Source organism: Manis javanica, chromosome 15, assembly GCF_040802235.1.
Source record: "Manis javanica isolate MJ-LG chromosome 15, MJ_LKY, whole genome shotgun sequence".
NCBI lineage: Eukaryota > Metazoa > Chordata > Mammalia > Pholidota > Manidae > Manis > Manis javanica.
Window position 1 is genome coordinate 77,625,123 of NC_133170.1, and position 20,134 is coordinate 77,645,256.

The 20,134-nt window shown below is 45.3% G+C and overlaps 1 protein-coding gene across 6 annotated transcripts in view; it reads right to left on the minus strand.

Moving 5' to 3' along the window:
* Positions 1 to 20,134, minus strand: part of SVOP (SV2 related protein) — a 79,733-nt gene that overhangs the window by 22,222 nt on the left and 37,377 nt on the right. For all 6 annotated transcript variants that reach the window (XR_012125847.1, XM_073223622.1, XM_073223621.1 and 3 more), the window contains 3 exons: positions 19,444 to 19,515; positions 11,008 to 11,132; positions 1,276 to 1,339 (listed from right to left, as the gene is read on the minus strand). Coding sequence is in view for 5 of the 6 variants with exons in the window: in XM_073223622.1 (XP_073079723.1) it covers positions 1,276 to 1,339; positions 11,008 to 11,132; positions 19,444 to 19,515 (261 nt within the window). In the remaining variant the exon portion in view is untranslated. The remainder of the gene's footprint in view (positions 1 to 1,275; positions 1,340 to 11,007; positions 11,133 to 19,443; positions 19,516 to 20,134) is intronic.

Consider the following 20,134-nt stretch of genomic DNA (forward strand, 5'->3'; position numbering starts at 1 on the left):
CCCAGGGTGTCAGCCAAACTGTATTAAATTTGCATGGCACCCACCAGAGTGTGCAGTATGGCAGCTCTGGTTACAGTGACCAATATGATCAATGTTGTATGAGATCAACAACGGTTTTCGTCTACTGTATCCATTTCCCTTGCCCAGTAGTGCCTTAGCATCCTTTATTGGAATTGTGTCTACCCTGTGGGGCTGAATATCTTCTGACTGCCTCTCTAAGTTGCCCCATCCTTCTCCACCTTGTTCTTTGTGTGGACTGCATCCAAAGGCCTCCCTGTATCCTGGCAGTCCACTCTGGGCAGCCAGTAGAGAGCCCCATGGGAAATGGGAGGAAGGAGAGATTGGGCATTTATTCCCCTGGCTTCTTCTCACCAGGATGGCCATGGGCTGGGTGCATCCCTAGCTGAAAGTCACCGCGCCTGTCCACCAGCCCTTGCCATATGACTCTCTGGGCTGCTAATAATTCCACCCTTTGCCCCTTTACCTGGGGTGGTAATACCCCTACAGGGACTTCATAAATAGTCCCTTTATTAAACCTTCTTCAAATTATCCTAATTTAAACATGCTGCCTCCTACCGGGACCCTGACTCTAAAACTACAGTTCACTCCAAATCAGGGTCTTTCAGCTTCCCCATCGGTGTTGGGAGTCCCCAAGAACCCATCTGAATTCTCTTTTGCTTCAATTAACCACAGTCTATTTCTGTCGCTGATACCCAGGGGTGGTTAACCAGGGTTAATTCTTTAGTTGCTGGATTATGGGGAGTTCCAGCAGTTCTAGAGGGGATGGGGTGTCAGGCAATGAGAGGCAGTCAGGGTTCAGGATCAGCTGGCGCAGACACATTTCAATATCTAAACAACTGGTTCATCCGTACCAGTGTGAACCAGCTGACTACCATCCTGACTGGGCAGGGGTGGACGCGGTTGGGAGGGTTTAAGTTGGGCTGTGGAGTCAGTGTGGCCATGGTAACTAGGAAGGTCAGAGCGGCATCAGAGCCATCCTGGGGGACATCAGTGTCCAGCAGAGGCAGATAAACCACCTGCCTGTCACCATTTTTTATAAAGATTAGTAGACAGAATTTTCTTGTCCATTGAAGAATTTATCCGTATTGCAAAACAACCGTGTTGGCATTGAGATCACTGATCCTCTTAAGCCTTTGCACACTGAGTCTGGTGTTTTTCTTAAACTCGCTGTTCCTTGTCCTGTGGCTCAAGATGCCTGACAACCTCCTACTCAGAAAGTGAGCGCTCCCTAGAAACCCAGACCACCCTCCTTACCTCAATCAACAAAATACACTTAGCTCTGGCTTTCATAGGCAGGAACTCAGCATACAGTGTCACCCTGGGAAAGCAAAGAGACAGAAAAGGAGTTACGGTCACGCCTGAGTGGGAAGATTGATACAGTTTTCTGAGTTTCTAGGCCAGCATCCCTCCAAGGGTGGTCTGGGAAGCACTTACATCAGACTTTCCTGGAATGATGGCTAAATGCGTAGATCCCCAGGCCCCGACCCAGACCTTCAGAAACAGGCTTTCAGGAGGGGGGCCATGGCATCTTCATTTTTAATTAACTCCTCACGCGATTCTCAAACTTAATAATTCCTGTCATTGAGAACTACTCACAACCCAGTAGATCTAGGGGGAGAAGGGTGACGGGATGATGAGGACTTCCGTCCAGAACAATTCTCAGGCTCTCCCTGATGCTTCTGTCTTGAATGATCTTAAAGAGCATAGACCTGTCGTTCTGAACGTGGCCTCACATTCTGAGTCTATCTGATGTCTCCTTGTGGCCAGACTCAGGCCATGTTTTCTGGGCAGGAACCCCACAGAAATAATGCAGAAGTCTTCCCCGTGCTTCCTATCAGGAGCTCCTGGTGTCAATCCGTCATTAACCATCACTGGACCAGATTGGTGTCTGACAGATTTCTCTACCCTAAAGTTATCATTTTTTCTCTTTGTGATTAATAAGTACTTTGTAGGGAAAAATTTAGAGATTACATCAATGTTCTGTTCTCCATAGACCTCTACCCACCAGACTTAACAGCCCATTCATTGACTATTCCTGCCTGAATCAACCATGACTCTGATGGTAACAAATGGCATTTTCTATTTCCATCATTCTTTCCATATTTATAATTGATATTCTACTTTAAGGAAGAGCTTTCCTGTCTCCCTTTTATCTATCTATCAATCATTTACTTATTTATTCATTTAATCAGTATGGGCTTATGGAGTCCTATTTTATTCAATGGGTTGTAACCCAGTACTACGATTTACTCTTTTGATGGTCAGACTGTCCCATTCTGGCCCGTAGGAGACCTTATAAGCTTATTCCTATGGTTTTTTTTAACATATCCCCATCATTCCTTGAGCTCTTATTTTCTGGCACAGCAAGATGTCCAGAATCATCTTGTATTTTCCTTGCTCCAGCCATGGAGTTGGCTTTTTTCTAAGAAGTCCTGGCTCCTTTTGTGAGAGGACAGTATTTAGAAACCAAGATCTGAATGCTCAGTGTGCTCATTGCTACAGGGATGTCAATGCTTCTCGGCCCTCTTAGTGGACAAAGCTAAGAGATTTATGTCTATGCATCTCTGTCTTTCCATTTCTCTTTCTACATGCACACCATACATCTATAACTGTTTCTATATCTATCTATACATAAGTATTTAAAAAAACAATGCGTTCATGTGGATAATTTAAATTCCAGTCCAACCAGACAGTTAAAGTTCTTTCCAACCTTCCCAGTTTCCATGCTTGTACTTCCCTTTTCCAACATTGAGAAACCTGGGTCTCATTATCCTCAATGTGTTTCTTATGTGCTCAGGTTACTCATTTGCTGAATGTAATCAACATCTTAAATGCACCGGCTGCCTTCTCCATCTGCTACGTCCACACTCCCTCCCCTCCCTTGCCCCTCCTCACACACCTGGACATGCTAAGAGGAGGAAAGTTCTAAGCTACACTCTCATGCTTCCTTCCATTTTGCTAGGAAGGAAAGGCCTCTTTCTCTCACCTAAGCCAAGCAGCCAAGCTACTACATGGCTTCATGTTACTCCTGGCTCCTCAGAAGGGAGGTGGGTAGAGGGAAGCTAATTAACCCTTTTGAGGCAGATGGTGCTGGTGACCCATCTAGATCTCCTGGGATCCCTTTACTAGATCCGTGTGCCCACTTCCCAGTTCCTGCTGCTAATGGCTCATACCTGCAACCTTCTTAGTATTGCCTCACACAGATGTACCTGGGAGTTACACCCCTTTTCTTCAGGGCAAGCCTAGACTGTTATTTCTGTGCCATTTCCAATCCTTTTACAAACATATATTTCATCATATGCATGAATCATACTTTCTTAATAATAACTATCTTTTACTGAGGACCTGCTATGTGCCAAACACTCATGTTTTACATGGATTATCTCACTCAGTAAATGTACAGACATTGCAAGTCAACAGGGTAGGTGACTATAATTCCCACCCTGCATCTTTAATCCCCATTTTCATATTTATATTTATCTATTTAAGTTATTAGTTGACCAGGATCACACAGCTAGTAAGTCAGTAAGTAGAAGAGCCAGAATTTCAACCCAGGTGTGTCTATATTATGCAGCTCATCAATCACTTTCCTGGGTAGATGGTTTCACAATTATAAACAATACTTCAATAAACACCTTTAGGCTGGAATCTTTGTCTTCACATGGTTTCCTAAGGATAGATTCCTGTAAGTAGAATTTGAAGTCAAAAGGGCATGCATATTTTTAAGAGTTTTGATACATATCAAATTGGTTCCCAAAAATGTTGATCCAACTTAACATTCCTACAAGCACCTCTATCAACAAAAACCATCAGCAATTTCATTAACTCAGCTCTGAGAATGGAGACCAAGATGACAGTGATTGCAGAAGATCACTGATTATTATGATGGCTTCTTTGAAATTTTATTCTATTCTCCAAGTGCTGTACTTATATTATATTTAAAAATAAAAAGTAATAGAATGAGAAGTATGTTTACCTTTCCCCCACCAAATTCAAGTCAAACTACTAACCATGCAAAAATGTACAGAAACATCTAAGGGCAAAGCTATTCCTATCCTTACCTATCAAAGATTTATTTTTATAATGAACCTATAGCAAGAAGTCTCCTTTTTTTGTTACAGAAGTAGCACATGAATGCTTTCTCACTGTAAAGCAACTTACAGTTTGCAGCCACACAGTATATGATAATTCTTCCTCTTTCCCATTACTCCTACTTCCAGTCCCTTCCCCCAAATCCCTATCTATGAGTTGGTGTTGCTGCCTTCCAACCCCTTCTCTGTGGAAATAGATAAATGTAAGCAACATGATACCTTTCTTTTCTCTTCCCTTCCCTTTTCCTTCCTTTTCTTAACATACGCAGCACACTCTCGCTGCTCCACCCATACATAGTGCCCCGAATCTCACCACTTCCGAGCTTGCCAGCCCAACGTCCAATTGCCAGCACCTGACACTCTTCCCTGAACGCTCTCTCGGGTTCCTGAAACTTGCTTTGCCAACCTGTGTGGCCGACCAGAAGTGCCAAGGAATTTAAATTTCCCAGGAGCAGCTCTCAACAAATGGCAGTTCCCTTGTCCCTCTAACTGCACAATTTGGAGATGGCTGCTGCAGAGTCTGCCAGAGTAAACTACCTGCTCTTGCATCTGTGTCAGGATCCGCTTCTGATAAGACAGCCTGGAAATCTCCCCATGTTGACATACATAGACCTACTGCGCTATTTTTTAACAGCTGTAACCCTTTTGATTAAGACTTCGATTGTTTTCAATTTCTTGTTTTTGCAACCTGTGCCTCAAGGAACACCTTTTCCTGTAATTGTGCCCCACATTTGGCCATTATTTATAGCAACTCATGATGAAAAGTAGCTGTTTGATCTTCATCCAAACTATGGTGGTTATTACAATCACACCAAAGAATAAAAGACTGAGCAATGAAATTAGCAATGCAGGCAGCAGCCAATACTGGCATACATAAATTGCTACTGCAAATAATTGCATTGACAGCACTTGGCAATTAGAAATTTGCCATTTGGATCACATGCTTGGGAAGAAATGACCTGTGATCTCCAGTTAGCATTTCTGCTTGGTCTTTGGGGGAAAGAGTAGAGCCAAGGACAGGTTTGTGAGCAAACGCATCCTAGAGCCCAATCTGAAGAATCTTTGGAGGCTGGTTTCAAGGTAGAACAGGTGGGCAGCTACCTGGGATAATAATCTTTAAGAGTGGCTAAAACACAAGCAGTGTGCAAGTGACCACAGCCTTGCATCTCAGATTCTTAGGTAAGCGGCAGTCTGCCAACGAGTTTCAGCCCCGGGCAAGTTCACTATGGATTCAGTGAGACCGAGGAATGGAGCGCTCTTATGATGAAAGGGGTTATTACCTGGCTTTTTCTCCTGGCAATAGGTCAAGCACTAGAATCCCGTCCACTCAGAGCGAGTCTGCGTGCAGCAAGTCAGTCTCTGCCTCTGGGCCTCTCTACCCCCGCAGCTGTCTCAGTCTCTGTCCTCGGCGCTGCCAGCTCTCCAGTGTCTGCTCTCCTGCAGCCATGCAGCCGTACGGCCACGCCACTGTGTTGCCCAGAGTACTGGGCGGAGCTCTTTATATAGAGTCAATAGCGACTTAATTACCCACACTTGTGTAGTGAGCTAGCCGACCAGGGCCAGGTGAGAATCCGGACCATAGGAACCTTCCCTTGATCCACAGTGGTGTTTCTGAGGAAGTTCACAGCACCCTCTACTGGAAATAATAATGGATCGGCCCTGGTGCCGATCTGTATCTTGTACATTTTGGTAGGCGTTACATGCAATAAAAGATGATGATTACTTTTTAGTGCTTATTTGCATTTTCTAAATTTTCTAAAGCAAAAATGTATTCGTTGCTTTTATGATAAAAATATAGTTATGTGTAACTCCCTTGCTTGGATTACTGTCTTTATACTTCTCCATGGACAGAAAATGTAATTACTCAGCATCCTAAAAGTGATTCCTTTTTGCTGTCTTAATTAAAGGCAATAGAACCTGCTCAGAACCACCAGTTCTGCATTCCCAGTATTACCTTCAAATCAGTACCAGGAACCCAGCAGACATTCAGGACTTACCAGGACCTTCTGACTATACAAGCTCAGAACCCTTTCACAGTATTTGTTCAAATGTAAAAGCTCTGGCTCTAGACAGACCTGGATTTGAACCTAGTCTGCGTGCAGTGGATGGTTTGCAAAAGTTGCCCCCCTATTTTCCCTCTTTGTATCTGTGGATAAAATGAGTTCCTGTGGCCAGGATTCTCACCTGGCCCTGGTTGACTAGCTCACTGCACACCTGTGGGCAATGTGACTCTATAAAAAGAGCTCCGCCCAGTGCTCTGGGCATGTCATGGTGGCAGGGCCGCAAGGCCGCAGGAGAGCAGAGCAGAGGCTGGGGTGGTGGCAGCGCCGAGGACAGAGGCCCAGAGGACGGCTGTGTGGGACGGCTGTGCAGATAGAGGGGCCCAGAGGCTTGCTGCATGCAGTGACTGACCTGCATGCCCAGTGACTGACCTGCAGATAGAGGGGCCCAGAGGCTTGCTGCATGCAGACTTGCTCTGAGTGAACAGGATTTTAGTGACTGACCTGCCACCTATAAATAAAGTTGGGTATAACCCTTTCACCCCAAGAACGTTTTGCTGTAGATTTCTTTGGTCACACTGAATCCATAGTGAACTTGCCCAGGGCTGAAACCCGTTGGCAAGACAGTATCTATGCTCCCATGCGCTGTGACTTTGTAGCTCACTGAATTCAGAGTCTATTTTCCCATCCCTTGATTTTGGGCCTTGTGCTTGCTTTTGATCAACAGAATGTTGCAGAAGTGATATTGTGCCAGTTCTAGCCTTCGGCCTCAAGAGGCTTTATGGCTCCTGCTTGCTCTCCTGGACCCCTGCCCAGGCGCCATGCAACTAGATGCCTGGGCTAGCCAGCTGGAGGATGAAAGGCTTGTGGCGCATAGATGAGTCGGCTGGGGCCATGCCTAGCCAGCCCCAACCGATTCACAGTTGACTGAAGACACATAAGTAAGCCCCACTCTGACCAAAACAACCAAATTGCCGAACTGCAAAACTGAGTTAAATAAGTCATTGTTGTTTTAAGCCAGAACTGTTGGGTGGTTTGTCACAAAGCAAAAGATAACTCTACACTCCATTTAATTACCATCTGACCATAAGCAAGTCACTTGCAAGCTTTGAGCCTCAGTTTTCTCATCTGTAAAATGGGGATAATAGGATTGTTGATGGGCAAAATGAGGCAGCATGCAGAGAGCACTTAGCATAGTGCCAAGCACTTGGTAAGCGCTCATTTGACATTATTATTATCAGCATCACCATTAATGTTATTATCATTGTTGCAATTACCAAGAACCAATGTGAACAACTGTTTTGGGGGAAAGAAGAAGGAGAGGGAGAGAAAGAGGCACCTAGAAAGGCACAGATCAGGGCAGAGGGATGCACTTCTTATTAATAATGTAACTTGTGATGAGATGCTGGATGTTGACTAAACTTACTGAGGTAATCATTTTGCAAGATGCTTAAGTCATTATGCTGTATACCTTAAATGTCTACAGTCAATTATATTTGTAGTCAACTATATGTCAATTATATTTCAATAAAACTGAAAAACACTTTTTAATTATTTTAATTAAAAAAGAAATGTAATTTGTATTTATATTAAACATTCAGAGTACCTTCTAAATATTTCTGGCTGTTGAGCTTTTAAAAAGGATACAGCAAAGTTTTATTCATTTGGTTTCGTGAGGTGATACAAAGCCTAAATGAATGGTAACTCTCAGTGACATTTAATTACAGAAAAATATCTTCAACTAAATGTTTCCAAATAATGAACATAAGGGGACCATTTTTATAACTAGATAAGAACACTTCATAATTAAGATGTGATTATTTGTATGTAAATGGCTGGGGTGAAAATTCTGGGAAGCCAGGGGCTCTCTTGGGTGGCTAAATACTTCTCCCATAATTTTGTCTGCGGTTTGTATTTGCTGTCCTCATGGACAAAATGGCTATCGAGTGGAGTAGTTAAGAGAATACCTTTGGAGGGTCAAGCGATGTTTAAATCAGAGATCTGCCATTTATTAGCTGGGTGATCTTGGGTATGTTACTTCTTTAAAGCCCCAGGTTTCTTATCTGCAAAAATGGAGATAATAATACCTATGTCTTAAGGTTTTATGAGTTCTTAAATGGCCATGTGTAGAAAGCACATGATCCAGTGCCTGGGATGTAGTAATCACTCAATAAACAGAAGGGCTGTGGTATGTTAAATAGATGAACAACTGCATGAGGAAGTGTGACATGGGGTGTGGGAGTGGGAACAGGTAGGCAAGCTGGGGACCCTTAGACATGAAGTGAGAGAATACATTTGAAGGGTCACTAAACCTTTCTACACCTCAGTTTCTTCATCTCTAAAATGCGGATAAAAACATACATACCTTATAGGGTCACTCAGAATACTGCACAAGACATGTTCAGTGACCTTCCTGGAAGCTCTGTGTCCTTTATTTTATGGTGTAGTGTCTTGTCCTCTCTCCCTGAAGATCGCCCCCCTTAGCAGTTTCAGGAGGTGGTTTTTCTCTCTAGTTATTCTGCCACTGGAATCCCATCTACTTACAACCTTCCACAGGTTCCTCAGAACTAGTCTGCTCGGGGCACCCGCTCCTTGCTGTCCAGCTCTGTTAAAGATCTATTCTATTGCTTACACCTTTCAAGTCATTTTCAAAAAATGTGGGGGAAAAGGAAGTAGAAACGAGTGCTTCTCATCACACCATCCCAGACATTCTGAATCACTGCGGGCCTTCTCGGTATTCAGTTCCTTTCTCTTCGCTCCTTGGGGTGAAGATCAAAGCGGGGTTTGGAGGTCGGTTCCCCTGTCTATGCGAACATCCCAGCAAAGGAATTTGCTGTGTATTCCTGTGAGTGCCTTCCCTCCAGACACTAGGGCAAAGCTGTCCCCTCATCCATGAATGGCTCATGAATGGACCAGTGGCTGTGTCTGCAGGAACTTCTGGAGTTGGGCCAGACGTGGAGCTCGCTGGCCACAAGCCCCTGCCAGCCCAGATTTATGGGTTTGGCCTAATGGCCTCTTCTTCAAGCTCCAGTAGTTTTTAAGGCCATCCAGGCCCAGGAGTGTATGTCTCATGCCTAGTCTGCAGAGCCCTGGAAGGATCGATAATGAATAAGGGAGGGAGGGCTGAGGATAATGGAGTCATTCACTGTCCTTCCAGCTTCTAAGTGGCAGAAAGAGTCCGGGGATTGGTTCCTGTGCTAAATCCTTGTAGTCACACCTTCCCTCTCCCCATTCATTCTTCCCACAGTTACACACCCAGTCCATCATCTGTCACACTGACAACCTTCAGCAGACCAAACACATGCTCACATTGATTGTCCTGGGCACTTCACATGTCCTGTCACTTAATATTCTAAGTGACCCCATGAGGCAGGTAGGTTATAGTGCACACTTTAGAAACGAAAGAAACGGAAGCATAGAAAGGGTAAGCAACTTGCCTAAGGACACACAGGCATTATGTGACAGAGTCAGGATCCGAGCCTGGGGGATCTGGTTTCAGAGCCCACGGTCTGGCCACATGACTTCAGCATTAGCATTACCCTCTTGGCCACTTCTCCCAGTCTCCCCATCCTGACGCTCAGCAGGCTCCAGGAGCCAGTTACAGAACTGTGAACTCTCTGAGGGCAAGGACGGCAGTGGTACAGAGCCCTGATCCTCACCCACCAAACCCAGTCTCTGCCAGCTGCAGAGACCACAACGGAGCCCGCAGGACAGAACCGTCCGTGTTACTTGGTGGCAACTCATTCACGCTGGGCGTCTTCCATTTTGCAAGGAGAAGTGATTCATCTTTCCCAGAACCGGCACAAACCCTGGGTACTGGCTTGTGCTTCCTGCCCACAGGACCCCAGCCAGCACAGTGATCTGAGGGCTTTCAAGTATTTGACCCATTGACGTGCGATCGCGCCTGGGTTCAGGTCCCCGCTCTGCCTCCTAGCTGTGACACTTGGGGCACGTCAGTTTCCTCTCTGTGCCTCAGTCTCGTCTCTTTGTTTGTAAAATGGGGTGAATAACAGAATTTACCTCATAGGGAAAATTTGGGTGTTAAATTAGATAATCTGGTAAACTGTTCAGAACAGCACCTGCCTCTTAGTAAACACTAAATATTGGCTATTATCCTTCAGGATGGGGTCTACACCCTTTTTCTATACAGGGCCAGATAGTAAATATTTCACGGTTTGTAGGCCATAGAGTCTCTGCTAAGTCTACTCAGCTCTATTGCTATAGTACGAAAATGGGCCCAGATGATATGTAAGTGAATGGGTGTGGCTACATTCCAATGAAACTTTATTTATAAAACCAGTCAACAGATCAGAGCTGGCCCACATGACATTGTCTGCTAATCTCTGTTTAGGATTCCCCAGTCTCCCAGGAGAGAGTGACTTCTTCCTATAACTGACGGCTCTCGGTACCTTACGCACAGAAACAAAAGGCACGCAGCTCACATACAGTTAGCCCCATCTCCTGCCTTGCACTTAGGTTAGAAGGCGGTGAGAGCACGCATGGCAGAAGAGTGCAACTGCTGTAGGCAGACAAACTCGGGTTTAGTTCCACCACGCTGTGTGATCTGGGCATGTGACTTCACCCACGGAATCTGTTTCCTCAACTGTGAAATGGGGATTGCCATCTTGGATAATCCATACCTCCTGGGGCTGCTGCAGTGTGGCAGAGAGAAATGTCTAATTAATGCAAGATTGTTGTTAGTATTTCCCATTGATGACCTTCCAGCTATCCTGTTGCTTTGTTGTCCTGAATCATTACAATAGTAACAATGATGCCATTCTCTGGCTGCATCATAGCTCCTTGAAACTAGAAGCCCATCTTTGCATCCCTCCTAAGCCATCAACACAGCTGCCTGGCTGCCTGGCTGGATGGTCAGAGCTGGGGTATTTACTTACGACTGGGGCACCCCTCCGATCCCAAAGCCCACGAGGCCCCGGAGCACGAGGATCCAGCTATACACGGGCGCAAAAGCACTGAGGATGCCGTAGTACAGAGTCCAGAACACACTGATCTTCAGCCCCTGCAGAGAAGGAAGACACCGAGACACAGGCTTTTCAGCACCTCCAGGTCACATGGCCCCTGCACATTTAAAATCACCAACAGGATCGTGCTGAAAGGTAACCCAAGGGGATGCCAGGACTTTTCTATGTGGGTGGTGCCAGCGCCTACAGGGTGTGTGGGAAAACTGTGGGGCTTTCTTGGTTGTCCCAATGGTTGGCATTTAATAGACATGACTCAGAGCTGTTAGATGTTCCACAGTGCATGAGACCCAATGAAAACTTGTCTTAGTCCTGCACCAGCTCAAATCAAATGTCCCACTCAACCATTATACAGCTGAAAATTGCTTATGATTATTTGCACCTCAACCTTTACTCTATTTTACTTATAAACAGGATTTGGGAGGTGGGGGACATAGTTGAAATATACACTTAGTTTTTTCGGAATGTAACTTGTGGGTAAAATCAAAGGAAGACTGTGCTTTGTTTTATCTGGAATTTTACAAAATCATTCATTGTTTCAGAAAACCTTGTTGTCAATGGCAACACTATGTATGGTATGAGTCACTGAGGGAACATCTCAGTATTCACCTGTGTTCACTGGGCTTCCATGAATGCCTCTGAGTAGACTGAGCTGAACTTTATTTCATCATGTCAAATCCACAAGATTCAGTTAAATACAAGCTTATTTATAATCAGGAACAAATATGTACTACCTCCCCTTATCTACAGAGTTGTGCATGAACATTTGCATATTGAAAATAAATTTTATTTTATGAATTACTCTCCTTCAAACTTTCTCCCTCATATCATAATTAGGGCATTATAAATGATTTCAGTTTTAAATTATGTGACTATATTATTTTTGAAATTATTTCTGGATAGACATTAGTAAAAATCTTATAGCTTTTTTTAAGTTAAGGGGACACTGTTTGACAAGGTCAAGAACTACGCAGCAACACAGTGTTGTAGGACATGCTGTGTATTTCTGAGCTGTTAGTTACCCTTAGAGATTGAGAAAAAATTCAAGGTGAATGTAATTTAAAACATAGTTGTTGTATCACAACTAACACCAAATGTATTATGGAGCACAATGCAAGTTTTATGTGAATTTCAGAATTACAACATGAGATCTGCTCAGGTCTCTCTCCCTAGCAGCAATCTCAGATCTCTGGGGTTGAGTTCACCCTCCTGCCCCACTGGGGACACTTTAGGGGACAAGTGAGAAGCATACTGATTTTAGCTTTAAGGTTACAATGAATTAAAAGGCACCAGAGAGAAAATTCGGAGGTCTACCAGATGATTTCAGTTCTCTCAGAAAATGATTTTAGGTAGTAGAGAGACTATTTTAAAGAACTGTACATCACCTTGCAAGAAAGTGATTTCTTTTTCATTTCAATCTTCAGTTCTTCTGATCGTATCCAAGAGAAAGTATCCATGTAGTGTTGGTCTGTCTTTAAAACCTTTTAAAACACCTACTATCTCTTTTTTTAACAGAGAGGGCAAGGGGTTAACCATACCCAGCTAGAATTTAGTAACACTGTTTTGTTTTCACTGTATTTATTTTTGCAGACATTTCATAAGGGTAATTGCTACTGATTTCTCATTTAAGACTCTCTATAAAGTTTCCTTTTCCAAAAACATGCAATTCAGGTGTTTGTTTTTTTTTAATTGATATAAAGACATCAAGTATGTAAGAGAATAGGTGAAACAGGAATTACTAAAGTCTAGGAAGCTCTGGATCTACTGCAATAATAAAACAGCAGCATTTCTGCACTCCTAAATCCATGACTACGAAATTGGTACCTGCCACATGTATACTGAATTCCTTCCTTTCGGGTTAAGCTAACTTAACAGGGATATTCTTCCCTGAAATCCACGGAGTCTTGAATCAGAAACAGATCATCATTAGCAATAAAGAAGATGAAAGGAAAGAAGGAAAACAGAAGAGAAGAGGGAAGAGAAAAGGCTCATGGAAGCTAAGCCTCCCTCAAGGGGCTGCAGGGAGCTGTGTTAGCCCAGTGAGGTCACTGCACGATCCATGCCAAGCAGCAAAGATGGGCACGTGGACCTGTCCTGTTGGGTCACAGTCGATTGCAGCTGGCTCTGCCTTTGCCCGCTGATGTCAGGGCTTTCCAGCTAGCTGCCCAGAAAATGAGAACTGAGCAATCATTTGTAAGTGCTTGTCATGGCTACTGCACGCGAGCCCCATCCAAACACTGCTAGGGGACGGCAGAAATGTCTCACAGGCCTTTCGACTTCTCATTAACTACACTTCTCATTCTGCCTAACATCTGTCCTGCCTTTTAGATTGTTAGCCCCTTTTTCCCTCTCTCCTCCCTCCCTCTCTCCTTCCTTCTTGCCTTCCTTCCATCTTCATTTATTGAGCATCCCCTGTAATGCCAGCCTCTATAGATATATGCATATACATTCATTAATTTGCTCATTCAATTATTCATTCAACAATAAGCATATATTGACTGCTCGCTGTACACCAGACACTAGAGATATTGATATATAGTATTCATTTATTCAATACACATGTAGTGAGTACCTGACGTGTATCTAGCACTGGAAGTACTGATTCCTTCTGTAGGAATCATTCATTCATTTGTTTATTATGCATGTATTGAGCACCTGCTGTGTGCCTGGCAGTCAAGGTTATTATTCAGTCATTCGTTCATACATTATTCATTCATCCATCCATTCACCATGCATGTATTGAATGCCTGCTGTTTGCTAGGCACTGGGCTTTGTCCTGGACTATAGCAGGGAACATGACAGCCAGAGTCTCTGGCTTTATGGAGTTTTCGTTTGTATTTTTTAAAGCGCTGTCACATCATTACACTGGATCCTCGTAGCAACAGAAAGATGTTATTTTCATTTCCACTTTACAAATTAGCACGGTGAGGGCCGAAACTGTTGAGTGATTTGTCCAGGACCAGCAGTCAAAAATGCAGTTGGGACTTACAACTCTGAATGCACCACTATTCCCCACCACCCCCAGGACTTAGATGGCTGCCCATTACCCCAGCCACAGGCATAATGCAGGAAGGACAGGTGGGCCCGGGTGAATGGAAGAGAATTTGCCCCATCTTATCAGCCTCTATTCAGCTCTAGCCAAAAGTTGCCATCATAGAATATGGATCCTGGGCTGCCAGATAACCCGATTTTCAAAAAACACCTATAACTTATTTTTATGCAAAAGACATCATTTTCAAGATAGAGGCAACTGATTCAAAACTCTAAGAAACATTGTATGGGATAAATAAAACACATCTGCAGGCCATATCTGGCTCATGGATCACTAGTTTGCAACCTGTAGCCTGGAAAGGCTTTGAGCTTCTGTTCCAAGAAGCTAAAAGTCTGGCTGCCACTTTGGAGCCAGGCCTGCAACCCCCAAAAGGAGCATGGTACTATCAGTTCATGAGCATTTGCGTCCCTGGTAGACTGTCTGACTCACACCCCCCTGGTATCCTCCAATCAGGCTCAAGTACAAGGAAAATACTCACAGGCGAGGAGACCCAGAGATCTTCAAAATATTGAAATGGAGGCCTAGCGCCTGCCAGCACTTCCTTTTTCCTCCTTAGATATAACATGGATTTAGAGGCTTTGAACTAGACAATGAAGCATTCATATTCTGAATTTTTAAAAATTTGAGTCCAGCTAATAATAGATAACATTGGTTGTGAGATAACAATGCATCAGTAAATACTGTTCTAAGTGCATTATAAACACTTTCTTATTTAATCCTCCTAGTAGCCCCTGAGCTACTACTCCTGTCAATATCATTTTGAAGATGGGGAAACTGACGCACAGGGAGGTGAAGCAATTTGCCTGAGGTTACCTTGCTTGACAGGACGGCATTGGGATATGAACCCAGATATGTTGACTTCCATCCCTGCGAGGCCACACACACGTGTCCTTCCTTTCTGTGGCTCCCATGAGCCCCCAGGGTGTAGAAACTTCTGGAGGAATCAAAGTAACCCACTGAGTCCTAACCTTATGTGTGATTCCCCTGCAAAGTCACACAGCGGACACCCTCACAAAAACCTCCCAGCTGGGCCAAAAAAGATCAAGGAGCTAAGAAAGAGGAGATTCTCAGCGCTTGCCAAAGCTTGCCAGCTGCCCGGCTCGCCCGCTGTTCCTGGAAGAGTTCTGGGGGAGCTTTATAATTAGGGCTGATCCATCCTTCCTGCGGTTGGTCCAGAACTCCATGCAGGGGAGGACGGGGCCCTGCAACCTGGGGAGGGCTTTCTCTCCTCTGCCTCTGGTCATGCCAGCTTGATGTTGGCTGTGGAATCCAGCAAGCTGGTCAGCAGAGCTGGAGGGGCGCTCTGCAGGTAGCCCCCCAGGCTCCATCTGTTTGGGATGGATCAATGTCCAACTGATCGATGGAATCCTGGGGAATAATCCAGTTACATCTCCTGCCACCAAGGTCACGGTGAAGAATGTGGACCCTGCAGCCAGACCTACCTGCATTTTAACACTGGCATTGTTAGTTACTGGCACCATGAGCTTGGGAAACGGTAGGAATAATAATAATGGACATTTATGAAACCCTCTGTGCCAAGAGCTTTCTGTGCAAGGGCCTGTTTACTCCTCACAGCAGCCCTGTGGGAGAGACTATTATTATCCCTCTTACAGATGAGGAAACTGAGGCGCAGAGGTTGAGTAACTTGCTCGAGGTCATGCAGCCTATCAGTGGAGTTGCTGGGATGTGTACCCGAGCAATCTCGCCTCCCAGCCCATGCTTTTCACAATGATGTTATATCAATGTTTCACTGTTCCAAATGAGCCCCTCGGGTAAACACTGAGATGAAAGAGGAGCAGTCCCTGGGGACACAGTCATCTGATGAAATAACTCTTCACAATACTGCAACTTGCCACTCACTGTAGAGCCTGTTCTCATCTCGGCACCATTCACATCTGGGACTTGGTGATTCTTTGGGGTGAGGACTGTCCTGTGTACCTTGGGATAAAGAGCAGGATCTCTGACCTCTACTCACTAGATGCCAGGAGTTCCCTTCCCTTGAGCTATGACCACCATGTCTCCTGACATTAATAAGTGCTCCTGGGAGGGGAGAGTCGGCAAAGCCTGCCCTCCCACAACCTCTCTGAGAACGACTGTTTTAGAAGGTCAAATGTATTGAAAATTCACAAGACTCAGTAAATGGTGTTACTGAAAACTCATCTATGAATCCTTCTAAAATGTAAGCATATAGCTTTGTCCTCTGAGGCCCATCATAAACATGGAGACATCTATATTTCATAGTGCTACCTCCTGGGAACACCACGGGAATGACAGATGTTTGTAGCAGAATAAACATTCTCTTCCAAGGGAAGTCAGGATCGTAAGCTAATGAACTCCACGGGCTTTTTGGGTAAACAAAGAACACTCATCAGTAAAATTACTTTCTGGTCTAGATGGGAGGAGAGAGTGGCAGAAAGAGAAAAAAAGGTGATCTGATTTTCATCCATCCAGCTCAGTCACTCAAAAAATATTAATTTAGTGTCTTCTATAAGGCAGGTGCTATGTCAGGTGTGGGAGCCACATTAGTGAGCAAAACAGGCACAGCCCCTTTCCTCATGGAGTTTACTAAACTCTCCCGACCACCTGCCTGTCCTGTGCCCATGGCAGACATCACTAATGGATCACAGCTCTGATCCCCCTGAGCCTTCTGACTTCTAAAATCCATGTGCCTGGCATCCCCTACTGATGATTAGAATACACACAAGGGGCAAAAGCTCATTTTTCTCCTTAATTCTGGGAATTCAGTAAATGGTAGCAATGGTAGTTGATACTAACTCAATTAACATCAACTTTTATCTAATCCAATCTCCTCTGATGTTAAGGAAACTGAGGCCCAAGGGGGTGGAATGATTTGTTTTCACCATCCAATGGCAGATCCATGCCCCAGATTAAGGTATTTTTACTCCATCACCCTGTATTCCTCATGGCTTCATGGCTCAGCAATTGGCTAATAGAATTTGGGGCACAGTAAAATTTCTCATTATGGCTTCCTGCATTTTTTGTGCATATGCATGTTTGCCATAGGAACAAGTAAATAAAAAATGTTTTCAGCCAGAGACAGAGGAAGGAGTCAGCTACCTCCACGCCCAGTCTGTGCAGGAGAAAGCCATGGTGAGACTTTACAAGAGCTTTTCCTGTGATTATTTTAAAGCGGGAAGATTAATGTTAAGTCCAGCCTCAGAAAGCCACAGTTTTACAGTTAAAGACCTGTTGCAGCCACGGCAAACACATGGCTCTGCTTCAAGAAGTGCCTCTCCTTCCCTCCCTTCCCTTCCCTTCCCTTCCCTTCCCTTCCCTTCCCTTCCCTTCCCTTCCCTTCCCTTCCCTTCCCTTCCCTTCCCTTCCCTCCCCTCCCTTCCCCTCCCCTCCCCTCCCCTCCCCTCCCCTCTCCTCTCCTCTCCTCCTTCCTTCCTTCCCTTTCCACATGCCCTTCCTCCCTACCTCTGTTCCCTCTCTTTGGCTCTGCTCTGCCTTCCAATCAAAAAGCATCATGAGAGCCACGAATCACACCCTCCACAGCCGGGAAGTGGGGCGGAGAGGAGGCGGGGGGCAAAGTCTAGAGAGCTGCCCCTGACAGAGTGATCCGGCTCCTGTTCTCTTCGGGAGGCCTGAGGAGGTCTTCCCACCTGACCTCTCCAGCCCCTGGCCCTGCCACAGCCCCTTTGGGGCAGCTTGATTAGCCAACATCTCCCAGGTGCCTGCTGGCCCACGTGTCTCCTGTCCAGTCACATGGGGAGGAGCTGCAGCTGGATTCTACTTCCTGTACAGCACTGTCCAAACATTAATTCATTCATCGAGCCAAAGTACATTCATTAAGCACCCACAGATTCAAGCCCTGCACAGCATGGTTAAGGCTAGGGTCTAAACTTAGAGTGAGACCTGCTCTGTGACACACAAACTGCAGCCTTGGGCAAGTTGCCCACTCTCTGTGCCTATTTCCTTTTCTGAAAAATCATAGTGAAAACAGTACCTACTTCAGTGGTTGTTATGGGGGTTGAGGGCACATTGCCTGCCTTACAGGGCACTGTTTTATTTTCAGTCCCCCACATGCTGGCTGTAGTACTCCTTACCTACTACCTACTCAGCACCCGTATCTTCCTTCCTGACAGAATTCTGAGTTTGTTTAGATATCTGCACCATTCCCAGCTCCAGGGAGTAGATATTTACTACTCTAAGCCAACAGTTCTCAAAGTGTGGTCCTGGACCAGCAGGGAACTTGCTGGAAATGCTCTATTGCAACACCAGCTCATGTGCCCCATGCCTATGATATACCCAGCATTGCACAAAACCATTTCTACCCATGGCCTTTAATCAACCTTTCAGTGTAGATCCTGTCATTTTCTTCTTTTTATATGTGAGGAAATTGGTGCTCAGAAAGGTCAGTTTTCTTGCTGAAGGTCATACAACCAGGAGTGGCAGAGGTGGGACTGCACCCGGGTTCGCCTGACTTCAAAGCCCAAGCACATAACCACTACACCACCCTGCCTCTGGAGGAACTGCAGGCTGATGAAGAAAGTCCAAGGAGAACTAATAAAGCAGTCAGGGGGTGCGATAGCTCAGAATGTGCTCTGGTGAAGCAGCGGCTTTTCCTGAGGAAGTAAAGCTTGCCGGGATCTATGGAGATCTTTTCCCCTGCTAAGGCCCTAGTTTATAGCTTAGAGAACTGTAGCCCCACGTGCTGAAAGAACCAAAGAGCCCAGTTGCAGTTCAGTGGAACAAGAGCAACATAAAATACAAAGGGGACTGTCAAAGTCATAAAGTAACAAAACACTGGGAGCTCCATGCAATTCCAGGCCTCTAAGTTCCCGTCCTCCTTCTTGCTCGCAAATCTATTTCACGTCATGTCTTAGGCTGGGCTTCCCCCAAAGCAGACCCTGACACAAGGATTCTAGTACAAATAGTTTATTTCGAGGGTGATCCCAGGAGGGACAGGGAAGGCAGACAGTCCAGGTGCCTTCCTGAGCAGGGACCCCGGAGCTCAAGCCTGCTGGGATCAACAGCTGATCTACTTTAGGGCAAGAAAGCTGATGTCTTTAGTCCCGTGCGAGGGTACGGTGAGTGCCAAGGGGGTCAGGGTGGGCATCAATAGCATCACCCACATTCTGAAGTGCACATGCAGGGGCCCCGCTAGGAACGTGACTTCAAGAGACTCCAGCCTCAATGCAATCTCTTCTCATTGCATTTGAACATAGCTCCTAGTTGGGCCTCCCAGGTGCTCGAGCAGCACAGGTTCTTGCTACATGTCAACCATCATGGGGATAACCCAGAGGGCTCATGCTTAGAAGAGGAGGTCGCCTTACTGTTTTCCTGCCATACTGGTCTGAGATGTTTCCCCAGAGGGTGGAGCTGGACATCATGCCGACAAAGACCACCTGTGGGTGCACAGACAGCTTCTGTTAGACAGTGACACAGAGCATCACAGAGAAAGGGAACAACAAACTGAGCCAGTGACAACACACCCTCCTAATAGCAAAGAACCAACACTTACTGAGATCCTGTTAAGGTGCAAATATTATCCTATGTGCTTCATGTTACCGTTTAAGCCTCAAGACAATTTTACAGGGTGATTGTAATTATTATCCCATCTTACAGATGAGGAAACTGAGACTCAGAGAGGGAGGGTCACTTGGCCAGTGTCACACAGGTATAACTGGCGTAGCCTGGGCTGGGATCAGGCAGTATGACGACAGAGCTAGCATTTCACGAATTTCTCACCGTACCAAAGAAATGTCTTGCCCTCTTGCTAAGAAAAATATCAAAGATTGCAACAAGAGAGAGTTTAGAAGATATGAAGAACAGGAGATAGGAGGTTGGGATGGGAACTGTGTGCTATCGGTAAGGTTACGGACTCATGGGTTCATGCCTGTGTGCCTGGTAGAGTCATCCTTGAACAGAACTACTGCAGTTGAATTTTATACTCATACAGATGGGGAGCCTCAGGCACAGAAGGGTTAAGAAAACTGAGGTAGGCTAGAATAGGGAGCAGAGGGA